Source organism: Lacerta agilis, chromosome 1 (assembly GCF_009819535.1).
Source record: "Lacerta agilis isolate rLacAgi1 chromosome 1, rLacAgi1.pri, whole genome shotgun sequence".
Lineage (NCBI taxonomy): Eukaryota > Metazoa > Chordata > Lepidosauria > Squamata > Lacertidae > Lacerta > Lacerta agilis.
Genome location: NC_046312.1, coordinates 58,556,586 through 58,571,322, shown reverse-complemented (window position 1 = coordinate 58,571,322; position 14,737 = coordinate 58,556,586). Strand labels below are relative to the sequence as shown.

The following is a 14,737-nucleotide window of genomic DNA, read 5'->3' as shown; positions in this document are numbered from 1 at the left end:
TTATTTTATTTCTTCAGGCCTTTTAAATATATTTAATTTGAGATATCTAATTTGTTTTATTTTTTCTACAGTTAGAAAACAAAGGGTTTAGCTTGTATTTTCATGGTTTTAGTTTTGCATTTTAATTATATGTTAATACTGCAACTTATTCCCTGTTCTTTAAGCTGTCCAGAGAACATGTATTGATGGGTGGCTATATAAATATGGTAAAAAATTACACAGGTGAAACTCGAAAAATTAGAATATCGTGGAAAGGTTCATTTCTTTCAGTAATTCAACTTAAAAGGTGAAACTAATATATGAGATAGACTCATGACATGCAAAGCGAGAGATGTCAAGCCTTTATTTGTTATAATTGTGATGATTATGGCGTACAGCTGATGAGAACCCCAAATTAACAATTTCAACTTTGGGGTTTTCATCAGCTGCACGCCATAATCATCACAATTATAACAAGCAAAGGCTTGACATATCTCACTTTGCATGTCATGAGTCTATCTCATATATTAAACTCCAGTAGCTAATGAAAACAATTGCTTACATAAATTGACTTTTCCACGATATTCTAATTTTTTGAATTTCACCTGTAAACTGGGCACATGCTAAAGGTATGCATTCCCACAATTAAATCTACAAGTAAACTACCTTGATCAACTAGCAGTCTTTCAAATGATATAGCTCATTTTCTAGCATATAAGAAATGCAAACCGGTCCTATTAGCATAATCCAGTAGCATCAGACAAAGGATGTGGAATAAATAACTAAAATAGTGCTGATTTTCTCTCTTTCAATAATTTAATTGCACAGTTCATATAAGGAGATTATCACTTTTCTGTAGCCCAAGTACTCCTTAAAGATAACCATCTATTTCAGGGGATGGGGATTTGTTTCCCACCCAGAGATGTTGCTATTATCTCCACAGAGTTTTCTTCATTTCCACCCTGTCTTTGAAGATATCCATGAAGTATGTGCAAAGTATCTCTAAACAACTTATGTGAGGTATGTAATAATAATAATAATAATAATAATAATAATAATAATTTTATTTATTCCCTCCCCTTCCCAGTTCAGAAACCCAGGCTCGGGGCAGCTAACAAGAAATTTAAATTTAAAACACTTAATTGTAATACAACATAAAAGCAGCATACAATACAGTATAAAAGCATGAATAACAATAAAATTCAAAGTTCAAAAATCAATTGGGGAAATCCATCCAATAAACATTAGATGGTCACCAGGGCTAGCTGGCTAAACTAGTCCTATTTGGGCCAGCAAGGAGGCCAGGGGAGAATTAGCTGTGGGGTCCCAGACTGTGTAATCTTCATAAAATTTCAGAAATAGACTGGAAAGAGAAGTGGCTGAATTACAACCACGGTAATCACCAAACTTAAAACCACGGAGAAACCTGGTCTGAACAAAGACATTGGATTCTTATCTCATTATACATAACAAAGCTATCTTTAGCCATCTCACCCCTTGCCTTTCCCTGCAAGACTAATTACAGCCGTTAAGAGTCGTCAACAGGTTTTCCACACCTATCTGCTGATCACCCATTCCCACTACCCTTCTGAGCAATACCCCTCCCCACTCCCTCACTATATTTAAGGATCTGGTGACTTCTGTTTCAGTGTATCTGAAGAAGTGTGCATGCACACGAAAGCTCATACCAGGAACAAACTCAGTTGGTCTCTAAGGTGCTACTGGAAAGAATTTTTGATTTTGTTCATAAAAAGGGGAGGGGGGAAGAGAAGGGAAATAAAAGATCAAGCTGAGTTCAAATTAAAGGCCAGGTGGAATAGATCTGTCTTAAAGGCCCAGCGGAAGGAGGTTAAGTCCTGTAGTGCCCTAGTCTCATGGGAGAGAGCATTCCACCAGGTCGGAGCGATCACTGAAAAGGCCTTGGCCCTGGTGGAGGATAGTCTGACTTCCTTAGGGCAAGGGACCTCTAAACTATGGTTATTCATGGACCTTAAGGTCCTCTATGGGGCATACCAGGAGAGGCGGTCCCGTAAATACAAGGGCCCTAGGCCACAAAGGACTTTAAAAGTCAAAACCAGCACCTTGAACCTGACCCTATACTCCACCGGGAGCCAGTGCAGCTGGTAAAGCAATGTGTGAATATGCTCCCATGGCAGCAGGGGCGTACCCAGGATCAAAACTAGGGGGGGGGCAAGCCATGGTCGTTCAGGTTGTGACATTTCAGCACGGAAAGGCGAATGAAACCAAAATTTTAGGAAAATTATATATAATTATAGCAGTGCTTTATTACGGTAGTTATTACAATTATTTGCTTGATTTTTTTATTTTTATTTTTATTCTAGTTACATGTCTTATACCAGGGGTGGCCAACTGTGATCTACTTTCAGAATTAAAATCTGGCAGTTTTGGGGGGTTGTTGAGCTTTTTTTAGGGACTGGACCTTCTGAAATAATTGATTTAAAAACTAACTCAGCAAGACAGAAGACTGCCCGCTTTGTAAAGTGTGACAACCTTTGAGGTACAAAACACCCAGACAAGGAAAACCAACTCAGCTAACTAGTTTACAAGAATACTTGGCTAGTTTAGATGTACAGTCTCCAGGGCCAGATGAACTACATCCAAGAGTATTAAAAGAACTGGCAGAGGTGATTTCAGAACCACTGGCAATAATCTTTGCGAATTCCTGGAGAACAGGCGAAGTCCCAGCAGACTGGAGGAGGGCAAATTTTGTCCCTATTTTCAAAAAGGGGGAGAGAGAAGACCCAAACAATTACCGCCCAGTCAGCCTGACATCAATACCAGGAAAGATTCTAGAGCAGATCATTAAGCAAATGGTCTGTGAGCACCTAGAAAGGAACGCTGTGATCACTAAAAGTCAGCATGGGTTTCTGAAAAATAAGTCATGTCAGACCAATCTGATCTCATTTTTTGACAGATGTGGATGTAGCCTATCTTGATTTCAGCAAGGCCTTTGACAAGGTGCCCCATGATATTCTTGTAAAAAAGCTGGTAAAATGCGGGCTAGACAATGCTACCATTCAGTGGATTTGTAACTGGCTGACTGACCGAACCCAAAGGGTACTCATTAACAGCTCCTCTTCATCCTGGAGAGAAGTGACTAGTGGGGTGCTACAGGGTTCTGTCTTGGGCCCAGTCTTATTCAACATCTTTATCAATGACTTGGGTGATGGGCTTGAGGGCATCCTAATCAAGTTTGCAGATGACCAAATTGGGAGGGGTGGCTAATACCCCAGAGGACAGGATCACACTTCAAAATGACCTTAACAGACTAGAGAACTGGGCCAAAGCAAACAAGATGAATTTTAACAGGGGGAAATGTAAAGTACTACACTTGGGCAAAAAAAATTGAAAGGCACAAATACAGGATGGGTGACACCTGGCTTGAGAGCAGTACATGTGAAAAGGATCTAGGAGTCTTGGTAGACCATAAACTTGACATGAGTCAACAGTGTGATGCAGCAGCTAAAAAAGCCAATGCAATTCTGGGCTGCATCAATAGGAGTATAGCATCTAGATCAAGGGAAGTAATAGTACCACTGCATTCCACTCTGGTCAGACCTCACCTGGAATACTGTGTCCAGTTCTGGGCACCACAGTTCAAGAAGGATACTGACAAGCTGGAACGTGTCCAGAGGAGGGCAACCAAAATGGTCAAAGGCCTGGAAACGATGCCTTATGAGGAACGGCTTAGGGAGCTGGGTATGTTTAGCCTGGAGAAGAGAAGGTTAAGGGGGGATATGATAGCCATGTTCAAATATATCAAAGGATGTCATATAGAGGCGGGAGAAAGGTTGTTTTCTGCTGCTCCAGAGAAGCGGACACGGAACAATGGATTCAAACTACAAGAAAGAAGATTCCACCTAAACATTAGGAAGAGCTTCCTGTCAGTAAGAGCTGTTCGACAGTGGAATTTGCTACCAAGGAGTGTGGCGGAGTCTCCTTCTTTGGAGGTCTTTAAGCGGAGGCTTGACAGCCATATGTCAGGAATGCTTTGATGGTGTTTCCTGCTTGGCAGGGGGTTGGACTGGATGGCCCTTGTGGTCTCTTCCAACTCTAGGATTCTAGGAGGGGGTGGGGTGGGGAGGGGGAGGTGGAGATCATGACGACTTTGCAAATGTACAGGAAAGTTTGCCTCGCTCAACAATCCCGGGGCAGTTGTGTGCGATACCTGACCCTCACAGTCTAAACAACCCCCTCCCAATCTCTTCCGTACGGATGAGGGGCGGGAGGACATCAGGGTCCACACAAAATAAAATAGGCGGAAAACACGGGAGCTGAGCAGAGGGTTGTAACAGGAAGAATTATCTGAAAGACGGGTGAGGTGGGGGGGGGGATACACAGCTGAAACCGGGATCTTCTGGAGGTGGGAAGTAGCTGCTACGGAGCTTTAATGGTGTTGATTTTGTGGAAGACAAAAGCAGAGGGTGAAGCGGCTTCCAAGCAGGTTTACTCGGAAGTCAACCCCGTGGGTTTTCCTCCCAAGAAAAGCACAGGATAAAAGCACAGAAAAGCCAGGGGAGCCGCTTTGCAGCGAGTGGGGGAGACGGAGGAGCTTTGCCGGTGTTGTTGCTCACGAGCTGCTGGCTTGCCAGAGAGTCAGCCTGGAGGGAGGGGGACGGGCAGCCACTTTGCTGGGAGGGAAGGAGCTGCGCCATCCACCCGGCTGCTGGGGGTGCTGATTGGTGCACGCCCCCACCCAGCCAGCTCGTTCAGATGCTTTGCCACTCCCCCCTTCCTCCGCAACTGCCACCAGACATATATAGGTGGTGGGGCATGAAGCGTGTTTGCGTTTCCATGTCCTGCCAGGGACTCAAGGCTGCTTGGGGGGGGGGGCAGCTGGCTTCTAGGGGGGGGGCATCTGCCCCCTCCTGCCCCCCCTTCGGTACGCCCATGCATGGCAGGGACCCCATGAGGAGGAATAATCAATGCTCTCAAGAAAGCAGCAGCGGTTCCCTCTGTAGATAGGTCATCTGGGATTGAGGGGAGGCTGTTGTCATCTGACGCCTCCCCTCTTGTAGATTTCCTCTTCTGCTGTGGGGGGGGGGAGGTGGGGAAAGGGAGGCAGCGGGAGAGAAAGCAGCAGCAGAGGCACATTCTGTCAGTTGTCTGCTGGGAAGCACTACCCTGAAAGACTTCAGTAGCCACTTCTTGGAGACCCACCACTGGCAACACATCATCTCCAAGGAGGGACTCCTCTTAGAATAAGAGTCTATTACTTTCTTTTGTACGGCCTCATGATAAGGTTCAAGTGAGAGAGCGTGTTTGCCTTGGCTTGTGGTTTTTGTTTTGTTTTAAATATGTTCATTATTTTGTGCTTTTAACTAAAATCATTGTTTTATGTTTTAACTACAGGTATTTCGATTATGCATTGTGTTTTTATATTGCAATTTTCTCCTGTGAACTGTCCTGAGACCTGCAGGTATAGGGCGGTATATATATTTAATAAATAATTTAGTTGTTTATTTATTTATTTACTACTACTACTACTACTATTCTAATAAGAACAATACCATGTCTAATATATTCAGCATCTTGCTTGAGTTTTGAGGGAGAAGGCCTCTTTTTTAAAATGTTAATTTCTCTGTGTGACCTATGGGTATTTACTGTGGGTGTTCATCTGTTTTGGAAAGCTGCCTGTGGGAGTAGGTTTATTAAGCATTTTAATAAATAAATCTATCAACCAGCCACTGCTATGAGGCACTGGACTGGTGCTCAGCTGCATGTTTATTATTTAGTTTAAGGACCTTGTGGTTACTGATAGCTTATACTGCATCTATTTAATGGGTCATTATTACTTATGAAATATTTTGTTCATAGTATTGAAATGCTTTGGTATGTTGGATTTGTAGTAATCTGTTATTCCTGGTATAATTTAATGGCTTATTGCTATTCTGCTATTGCGAACTGCAATACATTTATGGAAAAACAACAGACAAATAAACCTGATGAGGATGATGGCTATGTGTTTCTCCCCTCCTCTCTAGCACCTGGACAAGCCCTTCTACTGTAGAGAATCTCAAAAGCAGTTTCACTATTGTTGCTTGCAGCCTTTGAAAACAATGCTCTACATTTTGCACAATTATTCAAGCTTACTCTCTTAAAAGCATGCACAAGAGTTTGCACATCCAAGTCCCTGCATTTCCCTTCTCATCAGCACATGAAAACATTTATGCATCTATCAGCTGATCATTCCTCCCCCCCACCCCGATTGAATTTTTGGCAGCCAGAATTGGACATAAGAAGCTATAATATTTGCCCACATTCATGGAACTTCTCTCTCTCTACATATATATATATTTGAAATCCAACCCGGCAGAATATTTGGCTTTTAGACATGGGGAAGTTTTCAAAGTATGCTACATAAACCATGTCCTGATAGGAGCACTCAGTTATAGAATAACCAATAAAAATAAATATCAACAAATAAATCTGTATATTGATTGGAAAAGAAAAGCAGCATTTTATAAGCCAGGATAAGTCACTGATAAGAATTTGGAATGTTACCTTTTTCACAATGATTTCCTGTGAATCCAGAAGGGCAGGCACACTTATTAGGGGCTACACATGTCCCACCATATCTGCACCCTTCTTCACAGAATGCTGGAAAAAAACAACAACCATTGATTACATATACAGACTTTTTCCTCTTTTTATGCACTTGTGAAACAATAAACTAAGAAAAACAATTCCTTATGGCAAAATAGCCCAAGTCCAACCTGCTGCAAGCCAGCCAGCAAAACGTTACTGCTACAGGGAGAAAACTGAAAGCCTCAAGGCATATTGACAACAAAATTTTAATGATTATATGGCATGGACATTTATAGAATAATACATATCATTTTGGAGAGAAGCAGAGCAACACTAAACCCAAAAGGATATCTGCATTTGGGTGCTCTTAGTAACCTTTAGAGCATGTGGTGAAGAGCAAAGGAATTCCATGTTTCATTTTGATGATTTAAGAGTCAGCTACAAGTGTGATATTTGATCTTCCTTGTAGTAATTCACTAACAGAAATGTTCAACGGAATAATGTATTCATGGACCACAATCCAGAGAACTGTGAGATTAACGCCATACAGGTTTTTTGACATCTACATTGAAAATGTGGGAGATTTTCAGAAATCGGTTGTAGTATTGCATAGGATGGGACTGTTTGGAGAGGGGAAAGAAAAGAGCCCCCCACTGGAAACCTCGCAGTGGATTTTCCAACGAACACTGCAAAACTGTGGTTCATGCTGTGGAACACTGTGTGTAACCATTATATTTTTGACCTTCTAAACAAAATTATGCTTGGGCTTTTTATTTAAAAAAAACTCTACAGTGGATGCTTGGGTTGCGAACGTGATCCATGTGGGAGGCACCTTCGCAACCCGCAGTGCCGCATCTGTGCATGCGCGTGACACAATTCTGCACATGCGTGTGATGTTATTTTGTCTTCTGCACATGCGCAAGTGCTGAAACCCGGAAATAACCCGTTCCAGTACTTCTGGGTTCGGCCGTAACCCGAGGTATGACTGTATAATGTATTTGTGGAACACTAAAACAATTAACAAGTTATCGCTAACACATGACAGAGTACTAAGGTTGGAAGGAGAAGTGAACAGGATTTGGAGAAAAGGTAAAATAAATTAGCTTTTGAATACATTCCTTACATTGTTTGTGCAGCTGGTGTAAATAAATTTATGCCAGATTCAAATGTTATGCAGTTACTTCTCCATGGCTAGATTCCACATAGCTCTGGTAAAATTAGAGTAATGAAATTACATGGGGTGGATGGATCACAAAATGTCCAGATAAGGAATCCCACAATTCCATTATTCAAAGGTTATTTGATCAACATGGATTTAACCATGAGAAAGTGGCAACTACATCGACAGGAAACATTTGAATTGGGCCATAGTCATGTATCCTATTATACTACAAAGAAGAGAACAGTTAAGTCTATGGATTTGTATGCAAAACTGTCCCTTTCACCCATGGATGCCACTGGAGATCTGGTAAATGATTTTGGTTGAGGCACCCAGAGTATTGCATCCTCATAAGGAATATAAATCAAAGTCCTATGCACTGTGGTTCTCAAGGCAAACAGTGGGCTACAGAAGATAAACTACAGTTAATATTTAAAGAGTAGCTTCTGCCTCAGAGTTAACAGCAGAGCCACCAAGCCATACTGCAAGACACAGTCACAGATGGAGTGTTGCTACAGAAAAGCTTCTACTGGTCTGACAAGGGATATAGAGACATGAAACAGAATAGGTGCTTCAGATTTACTGTGTGATATACCACAACCAAGAGGGCACAACCAGAAGGGCACAATATTGGCCATTAGGATTTTAATTATTATGTGTAACTGCTCATTGGTGAACAGAGCAAATGAGAGTACCAGCTCCTCCTTCATTAGACTGCTTAACTGCTCCGTGCTGTTCCAATGCTACACCTTATGGGTCTCTTTGTGGACCACTATACAGAATAATGAATAAAAATGACGGTTAACTGAATAAGAAACCTTAATTTGAGATGAAATTCTATATTGTAAATATATCACTAACAACAAAACTATTAAATGATTGTGCTCCTGCTTGCTGACCCACATAAAAAGACAATGCATGGATCAGTTGGCATGGCAACAGGTAGAGCTAAAGCTACAACAGTTAATGAAACAGCACAAGGCAGCCATCTTCCACTTATGCAACATGATCATTTTGACAGCAACCAAAGCCAGAGTAGTCATGACAGCCACCTATATAACTTTTCATAATATTACACCCAAGCTCAGTGTGGTTTTGTAGATGAATCACAACTGGCTAAGCTAAAATACAAGAATGCCATTTCCCAAAGATAGCCATCTTTTTGATGCTTCAGACATACTATAGGAAGTCAGGATAGCAAGGCCACGCATACCCGAGATGCCTTTAAGAAGACTGTATCTGGACTCTGAAAGTGCCCTTAGGCTTTTTAGGTTTTTCTAATGTGGAACTAGTACTTTAGTTTCTCTAATGCTTCAGTGTGTACTAGTGTTTTTAATACATTGAGTGATAGGCAGATACTTCGTACTTAGAGCACTGAAACTTCTGCCTTCTGCATAGGTGGAATGGAGCCTACTGTGCCAATAAGAGTCATATTGGCTGCTAAACTTCCCTCTACCTCTGACCCTACCCACCACTGACATGCAGCTCCTAAGAGAGGGGAGGTGCCCCTACAGAGGAATATGGCCCTTGAGTTGAAAAAGGTTTCCCCAACAGTTTTATGGTATGCCCCTCCCTGGTTATCAGTTCAGATGAAGGTTGGTCTAGAAATATCTTTAATAATATAAGCAAGCACGCAAATCACATTTGTCAAGTCTGCAGTGCTTGTGATGATGCATCCCTAGTTGTTGTCATTGGCTACGGACAACCTGTGAAATCACAAAAGTATGTGGCAGCTGAGTGGATATAAAGGTGGGCATTTTCCTTTTCCCCAACACAACAGGTGGCAACAGCTATGATATTCAACATTGCCCAGTCTCCTTTCACTTAGAGGAGGCGGATTGACAGATGGATGAAGGCGATCAGATCTTTTCTTTTTTCTTTTTTTCCTGTGAACAAGCAAGAATGCATTGTGACACCTTGAAGAGTAACAAACTGTATAATGGCACGAGTGTTGTTGTTGCTGCTGCTGCTGCTGCTGCATGTAGATAGTGAGGCCAGAAGAAAATTAAATGCACAGAGTACTGACTGGCAATTGCATCATTAACACCAACTGTTCACAACTGTTCACCAGAGGTGCTAAGGCAACTTGCCTTAGGTCAGGATGGTCCCGTATAATGAAGAGTAGAAGATAAAGTTATACGGAACCCTAAATGATATTACAGAATAACTCCCCCCCCCCCCCACAGGACAGCTAATTCCGATCAAATTATTCCTTTGTCGGGAAAATGAAATTGCTTAGTACTTGACAAAATTCAAGTTGAAACAACGAAATCTTTATTAGCCTCAGAGATATCACTAAGTAGAAATGATATTGAATTAACATTAAAATGCAATACTGTATGGAGGGAATTAGTATTCCCAGCACAAGAGCTGTTGAGAGCAACTGCTATGTACAAAAAAAGAAAGAGAAATGAATTGTCAGTCTTTTTATCAAATCATGATGAACTTATCTCTGGCATATATTTCAAGATAACAGTACATCTCAAGTGTCAGGTGTCATTTAATGTGTGTGGTAAGCACATGGCACACATATAGTGTTATATCTAACGCTGTATTTCCTGACAGAAGGCTGTTTGATATAGCAAGTAGATGGTTATATGAATTGAAGAGGAGGGGGTTGTTTTATCTGATCCTGCTTTCCCTCCATATCTGTGTCCCTCCAAATCTGCTCCAGGGAGGGGGGAAATAGTTGTGCAGGAGAAATGGCTAACTTGCAAAAAAAAATAGCCTCCCTCCCCCTTCCATTCATGAAGGAATGGAATCATTCCACTGGATCAAAGAACCATCCACAAACAGAAGAACAGTATTGGATACAACACATCATGAAATAGAGCAGATATGAGTCTGGGGTTAGAGAAATAAGAGTTCCCTGTGCGTAGAAATCTTTTTTGCTGTTCTTTTATCTAAGTGTGATGCAATTCCTTGTGATCCTGTAAAATAAGAAAGACACCTTTGAGGGTGTGACTGCTATAAGATGCTGTAAATTCAATGAGATACTGAGGTTTTGGGTTTTTTTACTGAATGGGTTACAGTGCTTTGGGATTATGCAGCATGATAACTTCATGAAGCCATGGCATTGTATTAACCTTGCATTTTAACCTTTTGCAATAACTGAATGTGAAATATATGATCCTACAAAACAGTGGTTCTGGCTTAAAAAAAAACCCCAAAAACCTTTATACAATCTTTGTAATGTTTTCATTCGGGTTAGCTATTTTGTCCACACAGAAACCACCTTCTGTCGGCACTGAAAGGGTGAGGTGGGGAATAGAAATCAGATCACTCATTACACAGTTAATTGAGAAAAAAACATGTTTGCATCAACTGAAGCTCTAAGTCTCTAATGCAATAGCCTATCTTTGTGCTTACACTTCTTAATAAGTCTCATAGCTGTTTGCGTCAAAAGACTTCCGCTGTGTTTCAAACCCTTCAATAACACAGTTTTCTTAGGGAACAACATAATACTTCAGAACAACACAGAGGATTTTCAGTCCCTCATAGCAGGTTCCTGGTAATCTGAGAAGGCTAAACTAAAGTTGATAAATCCCTATACAGGCTTGTACTGCTAATATGCCTCCATTAATACATTTTATCCATGTGCCTGTTTACAGGTAGAAATGCTTTGTTAGAATAGTGCTTACTGAATCTGCAATAAATCATTTTATTGAGTAAATTAAATGTGAACATTAGTAAAATAAAAACCCCAGGAAATCTGAATATGTCGATGCCATAGCACCATAATCTTCAAAATGATTTCCACATAATTTTATCCAGGAAGAACAGAATCACCACCACTGTTTTCAATGTGGATTAACCTATGAGAAGCAAAATGCAATTTTACAGCCATATTTCTTCTTTCCCCGTTCTTTCAAGCATCTTTCAAGAGTTGAGTGTGAAATGCTGTTTCTTCTGCTGCCTCCTGGCTCTTTGGTGCAGACTGTAAAGGTATCGTGACTGAAATTGCTCAAGATATTGCTCCAGTTTGGATGACCAGCCAATGGAATATAAGTGGGATGAGGTGGTCATTTAGATAACATTTGAAGCCCTCAATAACTTTTGACTAAGTTAATGCCACCATTGGCTCCCCGGTATATTCCTGAGCTTAGGGTGAGAAAACAAGCTGGAAGACGGCTTGGGCGCTAATGGAGGAAATATCTGGTCAAATGCAACTGAACACTGGTGAACGCTAATCATTGATCCTACCTAGTGGCAGTGAAGGCAGCGAAGAGGACATACTTGCTGCCTCCATTGCAGCCTATGTCGTCCAACAGAGCTTTTCTGGGTAGTGCCAGGCCTCTTACAGTCGGGCCCAAAGGAGGTGGTGGAAGTGTGTTCTCCTTCCCTTCGGACCCTTCTCAAAATCATGTAAGATACAGTAGGCCATAAAGATCAATAAAATACATTTCATCAAATTAACTGTCTCACACATGAGATTCCAGACTGTATACATCTACAGTATATTCATCAAGGAATTAGATAAATTACCTAATAACAACCTATACTGTATTGCCACATTTTACTTATGGTTAGTGTAACACCATGCTCCTCTCTCTTTAAAACTATTTGCCCATCCTTACTTGTGCAGTGAAGTTAAACCATAAACAGAAGTCTCTTCGTTTTCATCTTTCAGCTCTTTTGGAGCCAACAAACATATTCTGTCAGAGGCTTCTGACAGGAATTATTTCAAGTAGACTGACTTTTCTCTCCTCCCCCTTCTCCAGATGTCACAATGAAGAAAGCACAAGTAGCAGTCAGTGAACTATGCTTCATTTTTTAAAAGGCTTTTAGATATATATACACATTTCACAAAGCCACTGACCTGTTCAGTTTGGCAGAACATTGAGCTGCAAGCAGGCCATAATTATATTTGGTTGTGCTAAAGGCTTTTATACCTGTACTTATGTTTACAGATTTATTTTATATATAGGAAGGGTGGATACATTGAACCACACACCATTAGCAGAAATGTACCTTGGTTTTTTTTTTTTTTTTAAATGTACCAATATATGTCCTGGGGACTCTCTTTAGAGATCTAGGTGACTGCACAGAAGCTGCAGGTAAGGGCTGTGTCTGTAATCCCACTGCTTTAAGTTTCCACAGTGCACCACGTTCTTCCCCTGAACAGGTAAACATTCTCAAATAAAATAAAGGAACATGAATTTCTCCGTTGAGTGCAATTCTGTAAGAAATTAATCTGCTTTGTTTTAGTCACTGTAATAAATATTACGTACTTTGCATTATATTTGAGTGTAGCAGGCACTTGATTACTGAGTGTTGCAACTCTGAATATTCAAAAATATATTTCATTGCTTAATTTAATTTATTCCTTTTTTAATATCCATGAATGGCTGCTCTGCTGAAAGCAATCAAGTTCTTAAAAACTGAGATTCACAAAATGTGAAATGCCTTCTCCTCTTGAAGGGTATGACATTCTCAGGATAGGATCCTAAGGCAGGTGATGTCCTTTCCACCAGGTAAGACCTAGGAAGAATGAATGCCCCTAGGAAAGAGAACATAACTGGAAAACATAGGATCTGTAAAGGTGGCTTGTTGCACCATTGTAATTTGTGATGGAGGGATTTCAGAAACGGCTGCAATTTTATTGATAGGTTTCACAGTATATAGTGTTAGAAGAAGAATCTGAGATATGTCTTGTGTGGGTTTGCCCATCCTGCAGGATATATGTGGATCCTGTGTTTAGCTGCAAACCACTACTCTAGTTTCCAGTCTCTAGTGTCCCAAGTTTTCAGTCTTCCCTTCTCTGTCATCCTCCATATTAATGCACTTTCTTCTTATTGCCCTCATTCCCACCCACCCCTGATACATTCTAATGAATTTAATTGAAACTTGCTCCTTATAAATATTTATTATTTACATTTCTTAGTGTCACCTATTAACCTAGCCTCCTAGATGGCTAACAAAGAATATTATTAAATAAAACAAAACTCCAATCAAGTTGCACAATAAAATATCAAGTGCAAAGCTGATTATGTTTTAATATGTGTGCAACTCTTACCTGAGAAATTCTAAATTCTTCCTCAATATAATGGGAAAGGTAACTGCTAAATTAATACTATTGCTGATCAAATTCCATTTGTATCTACATATATAATCCTTGACAAGCAAAGAGAAGGCAAGGCCATGCATTCAACCCTGAAATGTCACTTCAACGGACCACCAATGTAGCTGTCCACTGGAGGTGGAGACAGTTCCTCCATATAACTATGAAATGTGAGGGGTCTCCATCTTGAAATGCCACCATTGCAAAGATCCCTTTGCAGCATTTCAGAAGAAAAGATGCAACTGAGCAAAAAGAAAGTGATAGATTGGGGCCCTTTTAAATTCTTGTATCCCAGGCAACCAGAAGAGGAAGAACTGTGTCTGTAGAAATAGTATAGCTTTGACTGTGGGTATATGATTTCCTGAAGCTTACTTGCATCTCTCACCCCCGGGTTTGGAGCTAACTCACCCAAATTACTGCCAGAAACAACATGGAAATGGCGCAACTATTTCCCAAGGACTGAGTTTAATTTGATAGATAATTAAATTAACTCAAGTTCAGTATTTGACAAGCTCACCTTAAAACCATTCAGATTTAATAGGAGATTGATGATAAGACATAAAGAAGGCCAGGTAGATCAGGCGAGTGGCCCATCTAGTCCAACATCCTGTTCTCATGTTGGCCAATCAGTTGCCCATGAGAAGCCCACCAGCTGAGTTGGTTTCTGAGCCTAAAATCTGAGCTGAAATTACACACAGCAGAGGATGAATATATCTTCTGCAACCTCTGTGCATGTTCACACTCTGTGGTTTTCTACAGCAATTTTGCTTGGATTCTAGCAAGGGAGTTAATTTCCAAGGTCAGAATTTATCTCTTTGATTAATACTGTTGTTGTTGTTGTTGTTGTTGTTGTTGTTGTTGTTGTTGTTGATAGAATCATAGAGTTGGAAGAGACCACAAGGGCCATCCAGTCCAACCCCCTGCCAAGCAGGAAACACCATCAAAGCATTCCTGACAGATGGCTGTCAAGACTCCGCTTAAAGACCTCC

At 40.8% G+C, this 14,737-nt stretch overlaps 1 protein-coding gene across 5 annotated transcripts in view; it reads right to left on the bottom strand.

The window, feature by feature from the left end:
• Window positions 1–14,737, bottom strand: part of NELL1 (neural EGFL like 1) — a 361,894-nt gene that overhangs the window by 78,095 nt on the left and 269,062 nt on the right. For 4 of the 5 annotated variants that reach the window (XM_033150888.1, XM_033150879.1, XM_033150869.1 and 1 more), the window contains one exon: window positions 6,505–6,600. The exons of the other annotated variant lie outside the window; for it this stretch is intronic. In XM_033150888.1, the coding sequence (XP_033006779.1) occupies window positions 6,505–6,600 (96 nt within the window). The remainder of the gene's footprint in view (window positions 1–6,504; window positions 6,601–14,737) is intronic. 5 annotated transcript variants of the gene reach the window in all.